At 39.2% G+C, this 23264-nt stretch overlaps 1 protein-coding gene across 6 annotated transcripts in view; it reads left to right on the forward strand.

Moving 5' to 3' along the window:
- Positions 1–21393, forward strand: part of USP33 (ubiquitin specific peptidase 33) — a 53383-nt gene extending 31990 nt beyond the window's left edge. For 5 of the 6 annotated variants that reach the window (XM_077333278.1, XM_077333275.1, XM_077333276.1 and 2 more), the window contains 13 exons: positions 3093–3205; positions 4683–4855; positions 4948–5042; positions 5749–5782; positions 7530–7575; positions 8403–8583; positions 8712–8838; positions 10387–10553; positions 14081–14162; positions 15210–15318; positions 18372–18474; positions 19177–19245; positions 20340–21393. In XM_077333278.1, the coding sequence (XP_077189393.1) occupies positions 3093–3205; positions 4683–4855; positions 4948–5042; positions 5749–5782; positions 7530–7575; positions 8403–8583; positions 8712–8838; positions 10387–10553; positions 14081–14162; positions 15210–15318; positions 18372–18474; positions 19177–19245; positions 20340–20497 (1457 nt within the window). In that variant the 3' untranslated portion in view covers positions 20498–21393. The remainder of the gene's footprint in view (positions 1–3092; positions 3206–4682; positions 4856–4947; positions 5043–5748; positions 5783–7529; positions 7576–8402; positions 8584–8711; positions 8839–10386; positions 10554–14080; positions 14163–15209; positions 15319–18371; positions 18475–19176; positions 19246–20339) is intronic. The other variant, XM_077333279.1, reaches the window with a different exon arrangement.
- The last annotated feature ends 1871 nt before the right edge of the window (positions 21394–23264 follow it).

Genomic DNA, 23264 nt, shown 5'->3' on the forward strand with positions numbered 1-23264 from the left:
CAATTTTATCTACGTCCTTCTTGAAGTGAGGCCTCCAGAACTGCACACAGTACTCCAGGTGTGGTCTGACCAGTGCCGTATACAATGTGGCTATGACATCTTGTGATTTTGATGTGATGTCCCTGTTGATACAGCTCAAAATGGCATTTGCCTTTTTTACTACTGCATCACACTGCCTGCTCATGTTTAGTTTACAATCCACAAGTACCCCAAGATCTCGTTTGTAGTAGTATACTACTACAGCTACTACAAGCTGTAGTAGTATGGCAAAATATGAGTAAAAATAACTATTTTCTAGAAGTGTCAGTTTTCAGTAGTATTGCTCCCAGCTCTGGCTTGTATCCCACAGATAATTTCAGAAGGGGGAAGAGATTTCCCTCTGAAGAGGACATCCCATTTGCCACCTTGAAATGCTGGTCATCTGAGTGGAAGGAGTATCATGTGGGGAAAAGTCAGCTAAAATCATTCACCCTTATGTTTGCAGAAATCCTCTGAGATATAAGCTGTTAATTTCTTAGCTGAGAGATACTATAGGTCAGGCTTTCTCAGCCAGGGTTTCATGAAACCCTGGGGGGTTTGACAGCCTTGGAAGGGTTTCCCAAATGGGTGGGAGTTAATTAAATATTTGATATATTTTGTAAATTTGTTAAACATTTATCAAGTGATATGAATGTATACCAGTGGTTCTCAACCTTCCTAATTCTGTGACCCCCCCAACTATAAAATTATGCAAGTATTCTTTTACAGAAATTAAATTTCCCCCCAGGGTTTCTCAGTTCAGCTCTGCCTCTTGTCCCACCATGCCGATCTCTCTTTTCCGCTACTCCAGACAGACCAACGTTCCATCTCTATCTACTCCGCAAGGCTGTTGTGTGGATGCCCCCCTGCCAAGCTGCTTGCCCTGCCGTGACTCCTGTGAAAGGGTCATTCGACCCGCAAAGGGGTCCCGACCCCCAGGTTGAGAACCACTGCCGTATACGGTTATGTCAACCCCCAAAATGGTCAGTGATGGGCCTGGAGGGGGTTGCAGGAGGGGCCCCAGGTGGGCATGTACAGTCTGCTTCCCAACCATATTCTGCACAATCATGCCACTTCTTGGGGTTCTTGAAGCCTGATAAATGTTTCAGGGGGTTCTCAATAGTTAAAGTTGAAAAAGGCTGCTGTAGGTGCTTAAATGCAGCATGCGTCACTCTGTCTCTAGTTTACATACAAGTTCCAGTATTTTTCTCAGTCTTGGTAGATGCTAATTCTTTGTAGCTTCTGTGCATCACATAGTTTGGGTATCAAGTGTGCACAGAAACCTTGAATGCAATCTTCCGAATTTGAAATGTGTTTGGTGTCAGCCCTGTCACCCAGCACCATATGCATGCTTGAAGCGGGCTCTGTTTTGAGCCTTCTTAGGCTATCTTTAGAGAATTCTTTCTTTGTACCTTGAGAAAATACATTATATCTCTAATGCAAGATTGGAAGCAAACAGCTTTCCATTGATTTAGTATCCCAAAGCTATGCATCCTTAAGCAAAAACCCTATGTGTGCTTAAGCACTAGGAGTTCTGTGCATCGACCCTTGATGTTAAATTGATGCTTTTGTGTATTGCTGGTTTTATTTTCAAACAACAAACTAAGGCAATAACAAGTAGTAGAACAAGGGTGAACATACAAATACCTGGGGACCAAACACGAACACTGTAGCTTCTGTTTATTCTCTGCATGGCATTGGGGAATTGCATCATTCTGGCACATTTGTTTTTGCAATATTATTTTCTGAGGAGATTATAATTTGTAATCATTTTACTCTCACTGAGCCACTCCTTTTCAAATTCTTCTGGTGGTATGACATCTTCAAAATCCAAATCTGAAGGAGAGCCTTGTACATATACAGTTTTCAACAATCCTTGCTTTGCTCCACTGAATTAAGCAAGGTTTTGTAGTAGTATCAAATCTTAATTGTTGGTCCACTATGTAGTACTACATGATCATAGCAACATAATCTTGCTCTTAAAGCTAGTGTTTGGGTATCTAATACGTGAGAGGGGAATATATTAATGCAAGCAGGAAACCACAAGGACTTGCAGAAGGGAATCTTCTACAAGGATGTCCTTGTAGGAGACATTGCATTTCCCTTTCCCCCCACTATTTTTTCTTTCCCTTTCCTGATTGTCCCTACAGACTCTCGCAATTTTCTGCTTCCTTCTCTTCTCAAGTTTGCTACCTCCAGATTGAGATGTTCTGGAGATTTTGGGGGCAGAGCCTTGGGATGTGAGGCTTGGGGAGAGAAGTGATCTCAACAGGGTACAATGCCATAGAGCAAAAGAAATGCCTATGCAAATTATGGCTTAAAGTATAATGAACAATTTCTGCAAGAGGTGTCAAAAATCTTTTTGCTTCAGTTTATTGCTTGAAGCATTTTAAAAAAATCATCAGTAGGAAGCAGCTATGTTTAGTTGAGACATGTAAATTAGATTGTATGAAGTTACCCAATGTTTGCCAGGTCTAAAGTTGCTAATCTCCAGGTGGGGCCTGAATTGTATCTGATCTCCAGATGGGAGAGATCTATTCCTGGTGGAGAAATGGCTGCTTTGAAGGGCCTCATCTTTTTTCCAAACTCTGCCCTCCCTACATCCATCTTAAAATTTCCACACATATACACACACACACTTGTATATGATACATACCATGCCTAACTTTTGTTACTGTTGACAGCTTATAGCACATATGGCAGTATGAATATAAGATAATTGGTACAAGGCAATACAATACAAGGTACAATACAATGCTACTCTGTATTGATAACAACATCAACATTAATTAGAATTGCTTTAAATGGTAGTGAATGTCCTGGTAAGCAACTTGCCAGCTAAAAGTTATCTAGATAGGCATTAATCAAATGAACATTAGGAAAGAATTTTCTAGATGAGACACCACAGATATACTTGCATCACCTGTGACTGAGGGAAGTGGGGCATGCAGAGCTGAGCTTCTGACAAGGATCTTTGTTCGAGCAGGTTCATATGATGGTATTCTTGTCCAAAGAAACAGTAGGAAGCAGATCAAAAGTTACTACACTATGCCCTTTCTAACCTTCTGTTTCAGTTCCAACTGTATGTTCTCCCAGAAAGAAGAAACACAAAAAATATAGAAGTGTTATCTCTGACATATTTGATGGGACTATCATAAGTTCAGTTCAGTGTTTAACATGTGACCGAGTAAGTACGGCGATATTACCCTCTTTCATCTTCCATAGACAGGATCCTTCCTCCTCTCTCCCTCCCCTATATCTATTTTCTTCTTATTTGTTGGCCTTTGGTTGCCCCACCCTGTCAAGTTATTATATATCTGATGATGGGCCAAACCCAGGGACTTTAGAGAAGAGACAAAATAACCTATTTATATTTTACTTCTGTGATGGCACATGAGGGGCTTTTGAAAATTTAAAAATTAATTATTTCACTTGAAGGGGAAAAGGTCAGGTAGAACAGGGGTGGGATGTATGAGGTAAACTGATACTAAAAATTAAGGTAATTTTGTTATCACATTAATATGTTGCAAACAAATAAATGTCTTTTGCTGTTCCATAACATTTTTGAAACTTTGAGGAGAGAGACTTTCTTTTCAATTTCTGCTTTAACTCACAAGCATAGTTTTTTGAGTTTCACTGACACTGCACATTTGGAAGGCAGGAACGTACAACCAAGTTCCCAGGGATCACTCCTTTTTAAAGAGATATTTCCTTTTCACTGGGCAGGGATTACTTCTCTTAACTAAAAGCAATTTCCTTTTTTGCCTTCAATGGGGATTCTCTCTGATCCTGACACTCTTTTCTTCTTTCCCAGTCAGTGCTTTATTGTCACCACTTCAACTGTCAGTTCTCAACAGTCATTTCTTTAACTGACGCTCTCCATAGAATTTTGTTTTAACAGCCTGTCATTCAAAGGTTCTAAGACTCTGTAAGGCATTAACCCTTAACAGTCTATTTCAATAGGGAACAAATGTACACTCCTGCATTCTTACATTCCCTTAGATAGAAAATGATTTTTCAGACATCTTGTATAAATAATTTCTTGTGATAATTCCTGATTGTTGGCATTTTCTTCTGCCATCTTTGCCTGATAGAAGTATGAAGATTCAGATTCAGAGTACCTTTATTGGCATAAATAGAAGTATGAATATGAGCCTCTTGTGACGCAGAGTGGTAAGGCAGCAGACTTCCAGTCTGAAAACTCTGCCCATGAGGCTGAGAGTTCAATCCCAGCAGCCGGCTCAAGGTTGACTCAGCCTTCCATCCTCCCGAGGTCGGTAAAATGAGTACCCAGCTTGCTGGGGGGTAAACGGTCATGACTGGGGAAGGCACTGGCAAACCACCCCGTATTGAGTCTGCCATGAAAACGCTAGAGGGTGTCACCCCAAGGGTCAGACATGACCCAGTGCTTGCGCAGGGGATACCTTTACCTTTTTAGAAGTATGAATAAATGATCTCATCTGATTTTCCCTTTTCATCTCTGCCCCTTATTCCTGTGACTATTATCCATGAGGATCCAGTGGTCCCTTCCCACAGCATCATTTTCCCCTCCCCCCCAGGTGTGAATGTGTTGCAGGATGTTATCAGGAGAGATACAAATTGATGAGTTGATGAACTGAAATTATTGTTGACCTGATTGTTGTTATTATTTTTTAATGCCATAGATTTCTATTACCCTGGAGACTTTCCAGGACTTGTCATTACCTATTCCAGGTAAGGAAGACCTTGCTAAGCTGCATTCTGCAAGTCATCAGACCTCTCTTGTTAAAGCAGGTTCATGTGGTGAAGCATATGCTCCTCAAGGCTGGATAGCCTTTTTTGTGGAATACTTTAAAAGGTTGGTTTCTTTCCAATGTTTAGGTACCTTAAATTGATGTTTCTGCTGTATTGGCAGAACATTTGCTGTTTTTTTAATCAATGATATTTCAGATTTGTTGTCTCATGTGTTCCTAGCTGGTTTTGGGGTCCAACAGTAACCTTACAAGACTGTCTTGCTGCATTTTTTGCCAGAGATGAACTAAAAGGTAAGAGATTATTATATTTATAATTATGTTTTCTCTTATTAAAATATTAAGTTTCATATTATGTCTGTCATATCTCTGTTACTTTCTGCACAAGTTTACAGGTTTTAAAATGATTTAAAATGTTTCATGATACTCCTTTTAAGCTGTTATTGAAATTGCAGTTATTTAGGGTTGGGTGCTTTGGTGTCCAAAGTGTCTAGTCCTGCCTGAAGCAGCCAGTGCCGCACTGCCGGGGAGGGAGGTACGGACGCACTAGTTGGCACATACACGCAGGCACAGAGTTCTGCGCCTGCATGTGTGTGCCAGTCAGCACACTGATGCCTGTGCCTCCCCTCCCCACAACGCTGGCTGCTTCGCGCGGGAATGGCCGCTTCGGACACAAAAGCGCCCAACCCTAATATATATCCACAAATGGACAAAGGCTGAGAAAATTCAATGGAGGAATTTCTTCTGTCCTATTATCATGCAATACTTTAATTGGAGAGCAAAGCTACTATTGATGATAAAAAGATATCCTAATCAAGAAGAGTAACTTGTTGAAGAAATTATAAAAGGCAATTTGTTAATCACACATTAAATGTGTTCTTGATGATAAAATACTATAATTTTCTTTTGTCTTACACAATCAGAAGTGGTTTAGTTTACATTGTTGGAGAGATGTTTTTTAAATATAATAATGGTTGCGCATCCGTCCTTGTGCCCGCAGGTGACAATATGTACAGTTGTGAGAAGTGTAAAAAGTAAGTGATCTCTTAATTCTTAGATCAAAGCCCAACTAGAAAAAATTACAATAATTGTACATTGTATATTACAATAATTGTACATTTAGAAAATAAGTTATTCTTATGGATTTATAATCACTTATTTTAAAAATACATTTTTAACGTAGAATCCAGTTCTAAGCTTACTTACTTTAAAGTAAATTAACCCTGCTAAAATTAGGCTTGAAATTTCCTTCATTCATAGGGCAGGTAGAAATACCTAGTTAACATAGAATCATAGAGTTGAAGGGATCTCCAGGGTCATCTAATCCATCCCCTGCAGAATGCAGGAAATTCACAAATATCTGCCCACCACAATGACCCCAATTCCATGACTAGATGATGCACCCTTCCCAAAAATCCCCAGAATCCGGCTTGGAGGAAATTTGCTTACCAACCCCAAAGTGACAATCGGCATCTCCCTGGACATGCAAGAAAGGGCCACAAGAGCCAAGCCCTTCTGCGAAGCCACTTACCATCTGTCTAAATTTGCAGAATCAGCATTTCTTTGAGGTGGCTATTTAGCCTCTGCTTAAAAAATTCCAAGGAAGGAGAACCCACCACCTCCCGAGGAACATCTCAAATATGAATATGTGTAGCTTGCCCTTTGCAAGGGGGAATGGGAGTGATTACCAAACAGTATCTCTTATAGCAAAAGGGGTCTGGCCTTACAAGCAACATCCAGTTCAGTGTGCCATCTTGCTGTAGTGGTTAAGAGTGTGGACTTCTAATCTGGCGAGCCAGGTTCGATTCTGTGCTCCCCCACATGCAGCCAGCTTGGGTGACTTCATTTTTCCAAAGCTTGATTTAATCTACGCCAAAGAATTATGACCAGAGTCCCGCACATGTAACAGGGCTCTCCCTTCTGAGAGAACATGCCCTCCCTAACATGCCCTTCTGTACATTTGATATGGAGGTTCTGGAATGCTTGTGTAACTGCAGCTGGTTAGCGGGGAGTGTCAGTATAAAACTGATGTGTGTCCCCTATGTTCTACTAGCTCAAGGATTCAATGCTTAATACTAGGGATGGATACAGACCTAAAAATTGCAGTTCAGATTGAGTTCAGGGCAGCCCCTGAAGTGAGGCTTGAACTGAGTTGGAATTTCCCTGAACTAGACAGTTTGGACCCAAGCCAAAGCTGGGAGTAAGGGGTGCGTTTGTCATCCAGTATGGATAAAATGGCTGGCATTTCACTTCCCCCTACTTCCAAGTGGTGTGTGAGGTGGGGGTTGGGGGGAGTGAAATTGACATATTTAATGGCTCACAGTCATTTCAGCCTAATAGTGAGCCATTTCATCATTACCTTCTTGGAAGGGGGGAAGCAAAGCAGATGAGTAAAATGGCTCATATCTATTTCACTGGTCAGTTTTGCTTCCTTCCACTTCCAAGTGGGGACAGTAAAACAGCTCAGTCAACATGTGCATACAATATAAGACTTCAAAAATGCATTTGTAAAATATTAATTATTCCTTGTTCACAACTAAAATATTTTCAGAGTCCAGTGGCATTTTTAAGACCAACAAAGATTTATTCAAGGTGTGAGCTTTTTTGTCTGCAAGCACTCTTGCTCAGACCAGCTGAGTGCTTGCACTTTAAAGCTCAAGCCTTGAATAAATCTTTGTTAGTCTTACAAGTGCCACTGGACTCAGATTTTGTTTTGTTGTGCTGCTTCAGACCAACATGGCTGCCCACTTGAATCTAACTAAAATATTTGTTTTACTGTAGGTTAAGAAATGGAGTAAAGTTCTGCAAAGTTCAACGCTTTCCTGAGGTATTTTAATTTTTATATAGTCCAAATTGCTAAAGTTCAGTCAGGGGCCTCACCTCTTCTGGGAGCTCATTCCACCAGGTCAGGGCCAGGACTTGAAAAAGCCCTAGCCCTGGTTGAGGCCAGACGCACTTCTCTTGAGCCAGGGACTTCCAGCAAATTTGCAACATAACGCCCAAAGTGCATTTGAAGTATTGATCAATTTTCCCTGCAAAAACATTGGGGGAGTTTGGCATTAAATATCTAGAAACTTTATAGCTGTAATTTTGGGTAAACAAATTGCAGTTAGTGAAAAGAATTATCCTTCCCATCTATCTGAAAATTAGGGAAGAACTATTACTAGTACTTTAGGGAGTGAATAATTATTTAGGGGATGAGAAGGAATATTTGGACCCCAGCAAAGATGATTGAAGAATCAGTGCAATATTGCTTTGGAAAAATTTCTTATCAGAGAAGTAGTCACTATATTTAATAGTACAGTTATTGTAGACATTATGGTTTCCTTACACATAAGAAGAGGAAAAGTAGCCTTGATTTTATGAGTAGCATACCAGTTGCTTTTTTTGAATAAATTCCCAGCTTAATAGTTATGAGATTCATACATGACTGCTTCTGTGTTTTTTTCTTTAATTGTAATGTATACTTGTGTTGGAAAGCCTCTCTAATTCTTTAAACTAATCACCACCCACTGCAAAGATCACATTTTTAAAGAGAAGGCAGTAGACATGGTATATAATAACCAAGAGGGTAGCATTAAATTGCCTGGTAACTTTATGTTGAGATAAGATGCTAATAAATTCTTTAAAGATTCTGTAATTTCTTCATTACAGATATTATGTATTCATCTAAAAAGATTCAGGCATGAACTTATGTTTTCAACAAAAATTGGAACTCATGTGTCCTTTCCTTTGGAAGGACTTGATCTTCAGCCTTTTCTTGCTAAGGACAGTCCAGCTCAAATAGTGACATACAATCTCTTATCAGTTATCTGCCACCATGGGACTGCTAGCAGTAAGTACATTTATATATTTTTTCTCCAGGTCTATGTCTTGTTGCATGCTGCATTTTATACAGCTGACAGAATCAAGGATTTACACTGAATTACTTAAACTGAATTTCCTTGTTATTTTTGTGTATAGATGGACATTATATAGCTTATTGCCGGAACAACTTAAATAATCGATGGTATGAATTTGATGATCAGAGTGTCACAGAAGTACCAGAATCAGCTGTCCAAAATGCAGAAGCTTATGTTCTTTTCTATAGGTGAGAAAATTTGATGATATTTATTGGGGTATATTTTAGTAGGTAACAAATCTCATCACACTCATATATCAGAAACAGTTGTTAAATTTTGGTCTGTACAAATTTGCATAAATTTTAAGGTAACATTTTTTCCAATTAATGTTCTTTGTTAAGTATAATTGGGGCCCAAGATAAATATCATGTCTGTTCAATGTCTCTCTGCAGAGACTAATTTTTATAAGCTCTCTTTTCCTACTCCCTACTTTGGGTCTGTATTTTTGCAAGATTTCCTAATATGGGTTGAATCCTGTGAAAAGATTCCTCTAATGGAGAAGCAGTTTTCACCTATTCCTGCTTTTTGTTCCGGACCTCATCATGCTGCTTCTCCCAGGAATACCATTATGGAGCTATAGCAGGAATAGGGAAGCAAAGATGTCATGTTACACTGATAGAAAGTAAAACTTTTGATGGAATCCAAGCTACTATACAAGTAAAGTCATGCCTTGGGTTTTCTGCAGTATTCATCTTGCTTCAGTAGAGATTGGTGCTAGGAAACTTGGTATTCATTGTAACATGGTAGTCTATAGATTAGCTATGGCTACATAGAGCACTGTTGTACCACAGCAGCGTATGTAAAATCAGGATGTAAGCTGAAGTGTTTAAATGTCCAGATATTTTCAAGTGTAATATCCAGTTCTATTCTAGCACATGTACACAGATAGTAACACAGATCTTCAGATAAGTTACTGCAGTTTGACCTCTGTTTATAAACCACTTTGAATGGATAGTCTGTGTTCCCTCATTTTAATTCATAAGAGGATGCATGCAGAAAGGATTCTACAAGCCAATAAAATGCTTTTTCAGCAGAAGAAATTGTTGGCACTTCATCAGCTGGGAGTTGGAGAACAAGGGATTTTACTGTAGTAGTCTGAAACTTACCAGCGCTTATTGTAGAGCTTTCCTTGAAACTTGGTCATGAGAAAAGGCTTCTATTAAAATTTTAAGAGCAAAGAATTTCTATAAATGGGACAGGAAATGTAAGTTTTGCAAACTAACAACAAAATTATGTGATGTATCTGGTTATTTATCAATACATGTTGCAGTTAACTTCAGTTGTGCTTATTCAGCAGTCCCAGAAATGTATGTAGATTGAGTCCATCTATTAGAATGAATGGGATCACCCATGCCCTCAAGAGTTTCATGTGAGGCCAGAAGTGCATATACATCTGTATATACCTTACATGATAAAGTAACAGTGCAGCTTAAAATACTTCTAAAATGTTTTCTGTTTAGAATACATCAATATTTGACATTACTTTTATTTTTAATTAGCATTTTCCAGTAAGATGTTGCCATGCTTCATGTGTCATTACTTCAGACATCTCTAAAACTAAAATTCTACAGACATTGAGATCAATATGATCTGAAGAAATACTTACAACCTGTTCATGGAAGCTTTAATTGGGTGCTTTAAGATGTGTGACTAAGAAAACAGACAGTATAATAACTTTGCAGACAGTGCATGATGATACTTGATCTTTTAATGTTTTTGTTTCATTATTGTAATAGAAAAAGTAATGAAGAAGCTAAAAAAGAGAGACAGAGGTTATCAAGCCTTAATGTAATGGAACCAAGCCTCCTCCAATTTTATATTTCTCGACAATGGCTAAATAAATTCCGGACCTTTGCAGAACCAGGACCTATTTCAAATAATGACTTTCTCTGTATTCATGGAGGTGAGAGTTCAGTTTTGAAAAAGAATCAGCCTTTTAAGATGGAAGGTCATCCTGCAAAGTCTTCCTATTTTCTGAAAAATGTATGCTGCTTCTCTGTAGGTTACCTATATGTAAAATAAATAAATAAATATAAAAACCATGATAGAAGCCTTAAAACAACAAAATGTGTTTTGCTTTACATCCTTTCTGAAAAATGTAGCTTTTAAACATTCTTCATAAGAAAACTCCACAGCTTTTTTGTTCGTATCACTCTAAAAGCCATCCTTTATCACCTTTTTCACTTGACACAACTGATGAGGGCAGATGGCCTTAGTTAATTATTGTGTGAGTTCAGAGATATTGTAATTCCATGCTGTCTAAGGGCAAAACCAGCACATTGAATTGAATCACCTGATAGTGAATGTCACTGGCATGAAATGGGACTACTATGGTGCCTTTGCAAGGCAAACTTGTTGTTGAAAATTCATTGAATGTCTATGCTTGAATCTTGTAAACATTTTTACTCTACCATTATTATGGTTCATAAAATTGCTCTTGGTTTATTCCAAGTATGTTTTCAGTTTGCTATGGAGAAAAAGTGAAAATCTTACTACTTTAGTCATCACAAAGATAATTTGATCAAATTTTGGGAAATGAAGATGAGAATGGTTTTATGTAGACCAGGGGTCTGTGGGAGCTTTGAAGGGGGTCTGCAGAAACTCTAAAGTGCCAAGGTGTGTGTGTGAGGGGGGGGGTCCAGGCTGTATTTTCAGCTCCCACTCTTTTTTCTGGCCTACATGAGGCAGAGCCACCATAGTAGTAGTAAAGGCAGTGAGAGGGAGAAAAAGGAGGGCTAAGGGTGCAGGTAGTGATGTCACTGCTAGGGGTGTGGTAGGGGGCATGGCCAGCTAACATCATTTCCAGGGCCCCTCCAAGTCTGAAAAATTATTTTGTGAGTCCTCCATGATCAAAAGGTCGAAAAAGGATTATATGGACATATATGGTTTAAACATTTGTGTTTGGGTGCAGGCTGGTTCATTCCCAATTTTCTAATCCTGTTTTCTCTGAACATTACAACAGAATTTTAGAACATATACAATCTTGTAAATAGCTAGTTTTATTTTAAATATCTGTAAATGCTAGGTTTGCTGTCTGGTGTTTGTTTCATTTTATCTATAGAAGTGCTGCTTAAGTTAGTTCATCCCACTTAAAAGCTTTTCACCTAGCATTCTATTCAGCCATTCCAAGTTAGAAATTAATGTGTATTAGTCTGTGTTGCTTTATTACCATGCAGATTTCCTTTTAGAGATCAGCTCCTTGCCATTACTTCTGGATGGTATTTTGAATTAAGAAAAAGAGTTGGTTCTTATATGCCGCTTTTCTCTACCCGAAGGAGTCTCAAAGCGGCTTACTTCACCTTTCCTTTCCCCTCCCCACAACAGACACCATGTGAGGTAGGTGAGGCTGAGAGAGCCCTAATATCACTGCTCAGAACAACTTTTATCAGCGCTGTGACAAGCCCAAGGTCACCCAGCTGGCTGCATGTGGGGGAGTGCAGAATTAAACCCGGCATGCCAGATTAGAAGTCCGCATTCCTAACCACTACACCAAACTCGTTCTCAACCTTTAAGGGCAGAATTATATATGGCATTATCATCATTCTGTGCAGTTATCCATGGGAATGCACATGGACACATGCCAGCTGGTAACAGAACAGGAGAGACCTCTCCCAGTTGAAGCTGTTAACAGTCATGTGCTCTGGGGATCTACTCAAGGAACATATTGTCATGTTTCCTGCCCCACCACTTCTTTTGGCACCTTCAGGCCTAGTACACCAATACTCCTCCTTCTACCTCACTGAACGTTAAAGAGAGAAGGCTGATGGAGAGACCACATATGGATCAAAGGGGTCTCAATTTCTTCCTCAGGGTTCATAATGGTTCATATGATTCAGAATGATCTCCTTGAGCTCTGTTTTGAAATTGCTTAACCCAGAATATTGGATTGCTGTCTTGGACCACCAGCACACATATTTTCACATTTTCATTCATTCCGAACATAGGAAATATTTGCATTTTAAATTTAGTTCCATATGAGTAAATGGTCCTGCCTTTTGTTTTAGCTATTGCATCTTGAATTTTTACTAAATGTATGGCAGCAGTGGTCACTCTCATAAAAATGCCTCATCTTCCCTTATTTGGACAAGTGGCTATTTAATGTCCGCTCTCTAAGACTGGGTTATAAATGCAATTGCCATGCCCTCAAGAGGTGTCAAAAGTTGGGTATATTAAGTACATGGGAAAAAATCAGATCTGGTTCCCTTGCAGCAAGTGTCCTTTGATGGAGCTTTGTTAGACTCCTTGAAAGTGTGAATTTTCTTATCACAAGACAAAGCCTTGTCCATCAAAAGGCTGGTCAAACAGATAATTTTAAATCATTTTTAAAGGGTTATTACTATTCAGAAGCCCTTAGACCTTATGGCGTCCACCGTCTTTGTGGTTCCCTCTGCCTGTCTCAGATGCTTCCTTTCTGGTTGGGATACTCAGTGTGGGGATAAATGTGTCAGAGACACATGGCCAGAGGCTGAATGAGATCTTCATATTAATCTTAGAAATTAAGAGTTATTTGTTTTGCCCTTAACTCCTTTGCAGCTATTTTATGTGAACATGTGGTCCAAATTGAGAAGGATAACACCATAGTCAGGTTTTATATCAAGAAATGGGGGATAAAGCTTCCCTCCCTTTGTGCCAAGAAGCCACTGCCATTTGGGAATGGGCAATTATGATTCAGACGTCCCTTCAGGCCATCCACATTGCTGATTTGGAAAAATATCAAAGCAAACTTACTCAGCAAGTTAGGGGAACCCACACATGAATGGCACAATTAGTCAAAGATAACTCCCGCTTCGTTTTAATTTCATAACTCTTTATTTCTTGGCTCATGGCAATGGCTAAGGAGAACTGAGGAAGGTAGAGGGGGTGGCTGGCTTGTGTGCATGTGCAGTCTCATGTGTGCCTGCACAGAACTAAATGAATAAGTGCAACACTGTTTTACAACTTAATTCTTAGAAATCTATTTGACGAAGTGGGTTATTTAATTCAACACCTGCCTTGAGTTGACAATGTAAACTTATGCATGGCTGACCAAAGTTCTTTTATTTGGAAATGGGAACTGTCCTGATTCCCCTCACCTATTTTTGAAAAAGGAAAGATAAATCAAACTTGACACTGCTTTCTCAAACTGTTTGCAGAAGAGTGCTGGGAGATAATAATGCAAAGTTGTAGATTGGAATGTGACAGTACCAGTTAAATGTTATACAAATCAAGATAACTTTATCATAGCTACACTTCAAGTTAATATATCTTACATAATTTGCCCACATTGTGCAAGTCTGCTGATAATACAGACTGCTTAATTATTATCTTTCATTGTAATTTTCATTTGTTTCTTTTAAAATAAGGTCTTTTGAACTATATGATTTACTCTTGTAACACTTGCTGTGACTTCCAAGAACAGTAAAAGTTTTCAATCTTTTCTTTACTTCATAGGAGTTCCTCCACACAAGGCTACTTCTGTAGAGGACCTAGTAATAATGCTACCTCAAAACATCTGGGATAACCTATATAGCAGGTAGGCTCCAGTTTCTGTAAAGTAAACTGAATGTTTTTGTCCTCTGGTCCATATGCTAAAGAAATGTCACATTAGTACAAGTAGATCTGTGACATATCCCCAAAGTATGAAATACTACCTTTCTCCATAATAACTCTATACTACAATGCATTCTTGTCCTACAGATTTTTATTCACTTTTAATCTTCTACCTCCATCAAAATGTTAGAAATAACTTTCCCATTTCTAAAACAGTGGGTTTGACCAATTGGAGGATTAAACCCATAAAAATCATAAACTTCTAGGTAAAAAAATGAATCTTGGAGTCTCATTGAAACCATTGCAGTTGTTATAGGGGTAAGCAGACCCATGCCTCTTGGTCATTTATGTGTAACCCTTTGGTTTGCTAGTCCATCATGTATCAGTTTTACTTTTTGGAGATTTTTAAAAAATAAAAGTAAAAAAGCTGAAACAATGAAGTGAGTAAAAAAAGAAGCCTGAATAGTTTAATCTGTACATGTCAAAAAAATTCAACAATTGATAGGTGTTTTTATCCTTGGAAGAAAATGATGCATATGCTCCACAGAATCTCATGGTAGAGTCTTCCTGGGTTGGATTAATTGAGATTGTATTCTTAAAGCTCATCCCAACCATGAGAGAAAGATGGATTTGCAATACTTTGCTCTGCTGTGTAGCTTTCCACAAGCAGGTGTATTTCACCTGGATGGAAGATGCTTTCTAAAGTAGTATGTGTCAGACAGGTGAAACTACACATGCAGTATGCTTGAATTTTTATTAGGTTTTAGTGTGCAAATTAAAATATGTATTCTGAAGGTTGATATAAGATGAATTGGATCCTATTTCTTATTATAGTTTACAGTGATACATGATTTTTAGTGTAGAAAGGTTTGTTTCTAGTGACAAAAGGCAAGTAAATATGTAGAAAGCGAGAGCAAAAATGATAGGCCATGTAGTTCAAGCTGAGAGAAACTTTTTGTAATGTACAACTTTTGACATTCACTACTATTTGCAATAAAGAAATATGTAATAATATAATGTATTGTTACAGGTATGGTGGAGGACCAGCTGTTAACCATCTATATGTTTGTCATACTTGTCAAGTGGAAACAGAGAAAATAGAGAAACGAAGGAAAACAGAATTGGAAATGTTTATTCGGGTAAAATGTTTCTTCTCCCTTACTAAAGTAGTAATTTGCCTAATTTTATTGAATTTTAAAAGCAGTTTTGCACACTTCATACAAATAGTTACATTCAAGTCTAGTAGCACTTTAGGGATAACAATGTTTTTCAGGGTAAAAGCTTCAGGAGTCAAAAGGGAACTGTAACTCTTGAAAGCTTATATCTCAAAATGTTAAGTCTCTAAGGTGTTACTGGACTTGAATTTACCTTTTTACTGCAGACAAAGACAGCTACTCTCTTAAACTATCTTAATAAAAATATTACATTTCTGTAAAATCCTTTTAAGAAGTACTGTTTAATAAGTAGGGTAAGAAAGTTTCACAGTTTTCATAGTAGAGCAAATTTCAAGTGTCTACTTCCTTGGGTATATTTAAGATTAAATTTCTAAAATAAAAGTTATAGTTCTTTCTGTCATAATAAACAGCAGTCTTGGCTGTGTTAAGAAATAATTACCATTTGCCGGCGTATAAGACGACTGGGCGTATAAGACGACCCCCCAACATTTACACTCAAAATACAGTACTACGGGCTACTATGGGCAACTATATCTATACCAACTGAAGTACACCCAGCATATAAGACGACCCCCCCACTTGGAGGCGTGTTTTTCAGGGGGGGAAAGTAGTCTTATACGCCAGCAAATACTGTACATGTGGCATGAAGCTGAGGGGCGGGGAAGAAGCTTACAGCCTTGTATACTGTGCACTCAAGTGTTATGGGGCCAGTTCATTCATGCATCTTGCATAGCAAGATTATTGTAGCACTAAGCATAGTCATTCATTCTTCTTTTTAAGAGTAGAACTCTTGCTTGCAGTAAAATCTAATACAAAAATATGTAAGGATGGTTAACTCCTTCACCCCAAATAATAGAATCAGCACTTGTACCTGCAAGAAACAAATGTCCTCTATTGTGGCCATTGTGGGAAAGGAGAAAGGAGGGCTGACCTGGTTGCTGGGAGATAAAAGAACTCAGTTAGTCGAAACCAAAGCCATCACTTCCTTCCCCCTTTGCTCTCCAGCAGCCGCACCAGACTAAAACTGAAATCTTCATTCTGTAATTCAAGTTGACTGACTTTGGGCCAGTGACATATTCTCAGCCAACTCTTAGTTTAAGCATAGTTGCGAGGGTAAAATGAAGCAAAAAAAAAAAATTGTTCCAAGTCATTTTGGAGAAAAGTGGAACCTGAATGAAACAATAAGTCTAGTTGAAGAATGGATGGGGCAGATAAAAGGGATGGAGAGAAGGAAACAGGGAAACGTGAGGATATAGGGATTGCCAGGAAGAAGGAAATATGAAATTATTTGTGGAAAGGGATCTAGGTGAAAATATAGGTACCTCCCAGCCCAGAAGCCAATACTGTGTAACTGGACTTAAGTTTTCCCAAGTGAAGTGAAGAAGAAAGAAAGCTTGAAGATGGGAGCAGATAGATGGGAGGAAAGGAAGTAGGAAAAAGGGGGAAAGCTGCGGAGGTTTTTAGGGAAGGGAAGGAAAAATAGTGGGGAAGGGGAAAATTAGGTTGTAAATACATCTAATTCTCAACATGGTTCCATCTATGGCAGTGGTTATCAACCTTCCTAATGCCAGGACTCCTGCCACCGCTGCTGCCACTGGTGGTCATGACCCCTTCCTCTGGGGAACGCCAGGCTCCCCCACCCTTCTCCCTTCTCCCTGGCTAGCTGAGGTTTGTCTGCTGGAGTGTCTCACACTTTCCCCCTACACCCAACTCCTGCTTTCCTCCCTCTTCCAAGCCCCCTTTCTATCCCCAGTTTGAGGGCGACATCGGCATTTCCCATTGCTCTGGTGGCATCTCCTCCTCTTCTCTTGCGTTGCAGCTTAGCCTCATTCTAGGATCAGGTGGCCTTGGAGCGGCCATTCCTGTGGGGTCTGCAGTGCCTGAACAGTGGCATGAGGAGGCCAGCGCCATGGCGCCCCCGGCTCCGCCAGCTACCACCCACCACCGCCCACCAGGGGGGATGCGCCAGGCAGGCAGGTAGCCGGGCTGGAGGGTCGCCTCACCGAGGTTAGATGGGGAAGGGGCTGAGAAGCCCCCGTCTCTTTCTTCAGAAGCTATGTGTGCAAAGGTAGCTGGGCGTGCACGTGATGGCGAGAAAGGAAGGGCAGGTTGTCCAGCGCAGCCACAGGAGCTGGCGTTGGCATCGGGCTGGGGGGGGGGGGACAGCATCCAGCCACCCTTTTGTTTTGGTTGCCTTGCTGGCTCCATCCCCATGCCGACTGGCTGCCCAGGACAGGAGAGGACAGGACAAGAAGCCAGCCCTTGCCTGCGGAGGAAGCAGCTAGCTCAAGGGGCATCTTCCACGACCTCCCACCGCTGCCCTCGCCTCTCTGCAAAAACCAATGGCTGGAAAGGGAGCTGCTTAGTGTTCCCCCTGGGGTGGTGGGGAAGAGGAGGAGAAGGCACATTGCGCACCCTAGCTACCTGTGAGTAAATGTGCTTTTGGGGTCGCTTTGAGCTCCTTGCTGGCCTGTGACATTGACCCTCCCACCGCTGCCCTCGCCTCTCTGCAAAAACCAGTGGCTGGGAAGGGAGGCAGCATGGAGGCGGCCAGTGTCATGGCTCTGCTGCCTGTCACCGCTGCTATCGCATTGGCCACCAACCTGGTGACCCTGGGGAAGGAGCCAGGTGACCCCAAATGGGGTCTCGACCCCCAGGTTGAGAACCACTGATCTATGGATATCTAAATCTGGAGACTGTAGCCATGAATAGAAGAAAACATTCTGCAAACCTGGGGAAAGCCCCTAGTTTGCAGAAAATGCATTGATTGTTTAACTTCATCAAATTAATAGAATCAGTGCATTTAAGAGATACTTGTCTTCTGAGATGTTAGTGACCATTGTGGAGGAGGAAGGATTCATCAGAGGTAGGTCCAGCAGTAACCATTAGGCAACTTGCTGTCATGCAATATGCACAACTTACCTGGGTGCAGTGGGGGCTACTAAATGAAATGAAGTAACCTCTGCAACTCCTTATGGATGCCCTGCCTATAACAGAATTTGTTTTATGTCTTTCAGCTCAATAGAGCATTCCAAGAGGAGTCATCTCCGTCCATATTCTATTGTATAAGTATGCAGTGGTTTAGAGAATGGGAGGGATTTGTGAAGGGCAAGGAAAGTGGTGAGTGGCTTTTAAAATTCTGCCAAGAAGATAACATGCTTTATATAGTATGTTCGTTTTGTATGCCTCAATAATTGCTGTGGTGATATAGAAATAACTCAAAATTTAGAAATAATAACAAACAGAAATAGAAGATCCTAATGCATAATTTGGCACATTGCAGGAGATCACATTGGTATCAATGATGCTCTATTAAATCAATCAGGGACACCTTGTTTGCTTGCAAGCATATTTCTAAATAAAAAGATTTAAATTGTAATTTATTTGTATTTTAAAGGCTGTTTTTAATGTTTAATACATTTTAATGTTCCCTGCCTTGGGGGACCCCTAGGGGTAGGTTGAAAGGCAGCATAGAATTTTTTTAATTTTAAAAATCTTAAAATCTTCATAAGAATTGTGAAGGATAGTCTGCTTACAATTCTCTGTTCAAACCGTGAACAATAAAAAGTAGGGTAGCTGCTGAAGAGAAGTCAAGCTGAAGATGTCCTGTGACTTACAATTCAGTGAACTCTTCTTCAAAAATGCATGTTTGGATGCTAAGCATAATTAAAATGTTATTACCACTAGGGCCAGAATATACAGAGCATAATCCTTAACAAATTATGCTATGTTTAAAGCAAAAATTGAAGGCACACAGTGTGTGAAATTCTTATCATTTTGTCATATCTCTTAAAATCCTTACATACTTTTCTCTTTTACTAGATCCTCCAGGGCCCATTGACAATACCAAAATTGCTGTCAGTAAATGTGGAACTGTTCTTTTGAAACAAGGTATGGGACCTATTGTGCAAGGCTGCTGCTTTATCTATTTTTGTTGTATGTTATATATTTGCTTGTAACACTTTGTTTAAGCACTTTGGCCACACTTCTCTAGTCTGTACGCTGTTTCAGCTTTTCTGGTTTCCATTATTAAAAAGTTAACAGTCTGATACTTTGGGAAAATATCTTGTGTCCAGGATACTTTCTCACAGGCACATCAAGGCAAAGAGGGGTATCTGTGCATGACAGTTCTCATCTAAAACATATGCAGGCTGAAACTCTTCTTGCTTAAAACCAAAGAGCAATGAACAAGTATTTAGGGATTAGATTTTTTTTTCTTCCTAGTGGTTGTCAAACCTTTTGTTGTTTTTCTGACTTCTTTTGAATTGTAATATTTAGTGGTAGGAATTTATTTGAATACTTTATCATTTTATTTCATTTTTCTTCTACAAAGGCAGACTCAAAACAGCTTACAAAAAATCTAAAATCACATTGTAACAATAAATGAGAAGTAGTCAATAAGCACATAATTTGTAATTTTGCTGGAGTTACGTGCACATCATATAAATCTATGGATACATTCTCACCTGGAACAAGATAATTTAGAATCTGCTGGGCTTGTAATTTCCCTGGAATAAGGCTGAAACTTTGCCTCTTGTGAAGAAAGTTTGAACAAATAATTATCACATTTTTCTCTTGCCTTGCGGACTTGTAATCTGGCATGCCAGGTTCGATTCTGCGCTCCCCCACATGCAACCAGCTGGGTGACCTTGGGCTCGCCACGGCACTGATAAAACTGTTCTGACCGGGCAGTGATATCAGGGCTCTCTCAGCCTCACCCACCCCACAGGGTGTCTGTTGTGGGGGGAGGAATGGGAAGGCGACTGTAAGCCGCTTTGAGCCTCCTTCGGGTAGGGAAAAGCGGCATATAAGAACCAACTCTTCTTCTTCTTCTTCTAAATAGTTCAAGGCAGCATTGTCCCCATCTCTCATTTATTCTCACAGCAACCTTATACAGTGGTTAGGCTGAGACACTGATTAGCCCAGTTTCATTCAACAAGCTTTACAAAAGAGAAAAAATAAAAACAAAACCTTGATTTTTTCAGGAGCTGATTCTGGACAGATTTCTGAGGAAACATGGAATTTTCTCCAATCAATCTATGGAGGAGGACCAGAACTCATACTACGGCCACCTGTTCCTCAAATTGAACCTCAGCCTTTGGAAACTGAAGATAAGATTGAATTAGAAACACATAGTCTGTAATCATCAACATCAGAAGGATTTATCTTGAGATTCTTTATACAACAACATACATTCCCAGGTCGCTTCTAGACTGCTGTTTTACTTTGGTTTCCCAGAGAGGGAACAGGAAGTTGGGCATTACTGCATTTGTTGAAGAATGAATCAGAACTTCTAATTTAAATATTCTAATAATTTGTTACAGCCATTAAAAAGACTGGTATCAGACTGACAAATGTACCTTTCCAGTGCTATGTAATCATATGCAGAAAGTAACAATGAAGGATTTAATCATTTTCTGCTTCCTCCTGCATTACCAGGCTGTTTTTAATCAAGTTTTGTTAAGGCTAGGATTAAAGAGTGCATATTTTAAACATTGTGGTGATACTGTAAGAAATTATGTTCTATGAAAACTCAGGAAAAGCTGTTTTACTTTTATTTGCACTGCACTGTAGAAAAATAATGAAATAAATTTCAAATGCTTTCCTTCCAACAAATGTTAATTTAGAGGGAACATTGTTTTGGTTAGCATATGTAAGTAACTTATTGCCTATGCTTAAACCTGATATAAACCAGAAATATTATCAGTAATAACTGAACAAAACCATAGTCACTAGGATTGTTTTGAGAGCATGATGTTGGTATGTTAGTAGCTTGTGTGCCTGAAAAATTTTCTAGCCTTTCAAAATTAAATGCATCCATAATTCTACATGGGAAAATACCTTATTGTACAGTTAATGCAATGATCATTGGCATGATTTATGATGTCAGATGTTGAATGGATACACAAGGACTGCAAGAGCATTCTGGTTTATTCATATTGAAATGTTGAATGTTACCCAATGCTTTTTTCTCCTCGAACATTGCTACCATATAAGCAGTAGTATTCTATGCTAGTTCAATAAAAATGGTCAAAAATAGTCACGCTGTTTGAACTTAAAGCACGATCAAATTTCATAGTAAGTATATGTATTCCATATCAATTTTGCATTAATATCTTTCTGTGGCGCACAGCGTCAGAAAATAAATGAAAAATCAGCTTTGAGTGAAGAAACTTTGAGACTGCATATTCAGCTGTGAGTTATCATACTGATAGTGCCCATGATGTAATGAGTATGAAAGAGTAAGAATTTCTGCAGGAATATACTAACCCATTTCAGTTCTGGTAAACATGAAGAAACCAAACACTGCTTTGTGATCATGCCAGTTTTTGATGCATAATAAATATATTGTTCAGGCTTTTAGAATTCTAACAAACAGGCAGAAAGCTGATCCAGTCGAAAAGCCACTGTTTTTGCCTACAGGTTCTGCCTTGCTATAGCTGTAGGCCTAACCTTTATAATGGTGGGGCTTGCTTATGAGTACACATGCTGATAATTATGTTAAATTGTACTTTTGAAATGTTAAGAGTATTTTATCAGTGTCCAGATGCAAAATACAAAATAACAGAAATATCTCTTAGAAGTTACTATTGAGGCATCTGGTTTTATATGTATAACTACTCTGATATTCATGGCAATCTTTACACAATTCAGATCTGTGTTAACTGGAAAAACTGAATTTGAAACTGGGTCTACCTTTGGCCTGTTTTAGAAGGCAAACTGAAGATGGTTTCACTATTTTGATGGATGTAAGCAGCAAACAAAGTAATAGTTTTTCAAGCCTTTATTTTCTATTGGAGGCATCCATTGTTTTCTTGTTTGTGCCTGTCTGGCTGGGAAAATCTATTATGTGACAGCTGGAGAATTCTGTAGATACCCTATAGCAGGGGTAGTCAACCTGTGGTCCTCCAGCATTTGCTGGCAGGAGCTCTTGGGAATTGTAGTCCATGAACATCTGGAGGACCACAGGTTGACTACGCCTGCCCTACAGGATGCTTCTACATGATGGCGTGCTGTTTCATGTCCCATCTTTATTTAACATCTGGAGAACTGAAAATCTTGCTCAGTATTTGTGTCATTTAGGTTAATAATTAAAAGATATGTGGTACCATCCATACTAATGAAATGGAAGATGATTCTGTTCCATTTATTGTCTTTTGAAATTAAAACATGATAGCTGTCCTTTCAGAAATATACCTTTATGTCAAGACTATGGAGACCACTATGTGCATGGATAGAAGAGAGCTGCACATAATATGTCAAAATTCAAAAAGCAGAGTTGACTGTGTCTGAAGACAAGGCCATACTATAGCCATGCTAGGGGTCTATCTGTGCAGATGGCTATGATGTAGCAGTGGCAGCTATAACTATCCACAGCATCATATTCAGGATTAGTAAAGTTGTAAGGTACAGCAGAGGACAAACTATAAATGAGTAAGTTGAAATGTCTCCAGGAATCCTGGCTTTGTTATTATATGCTTGGGAAGGCGACTGTAAGCCGCTTTGAGCCTCCTTTGGGTAGGGAAAAGTGGCATATAAGAACCAACTCTTCTTCTTTTTCTATTTTAAATGTCTTACTTTCTATAACAAGATGACATAGTAGTTGTAAGTGGAGTATTCAGATCCTTATTTAGTAAATTGACCTTTTCATTCTAATTTCCATATAATCAGCTATCCATGGATCAGTGCGCCAGCTGCAATCTGCCCAACCAACCAAAAGGGGAAGCTGTGCTGCTTTGCATGGAAATATTTCTATGAATGGAAATTTTAGGTAGGGTTCCAATCCAACTATAATAATTTTTGCTTTTCCTGCCAGGCATAACCAAATTAGATCCTGAGAGTTAAAGCAATAAAATTACAACCTCCAAAGTCAATTAAAAATAAATAAATAAATGTCAACAGATGCCCAG

Source organism: Paroedura picta, chromosome 4 (assembly GCF_049243985.1).
Source record: "Paroedura picta isolate Pp20150507F chromosome 4, Ppicta_v3.0, whole genome shotgun sequence".
Taxonomy (NCBI): domain Eukaryota; kingdom Metazoa; phylum Chordata; class Lepidosauria; order Squamata; family Gekkonidae; genus Paroedura; species Paroedura picta.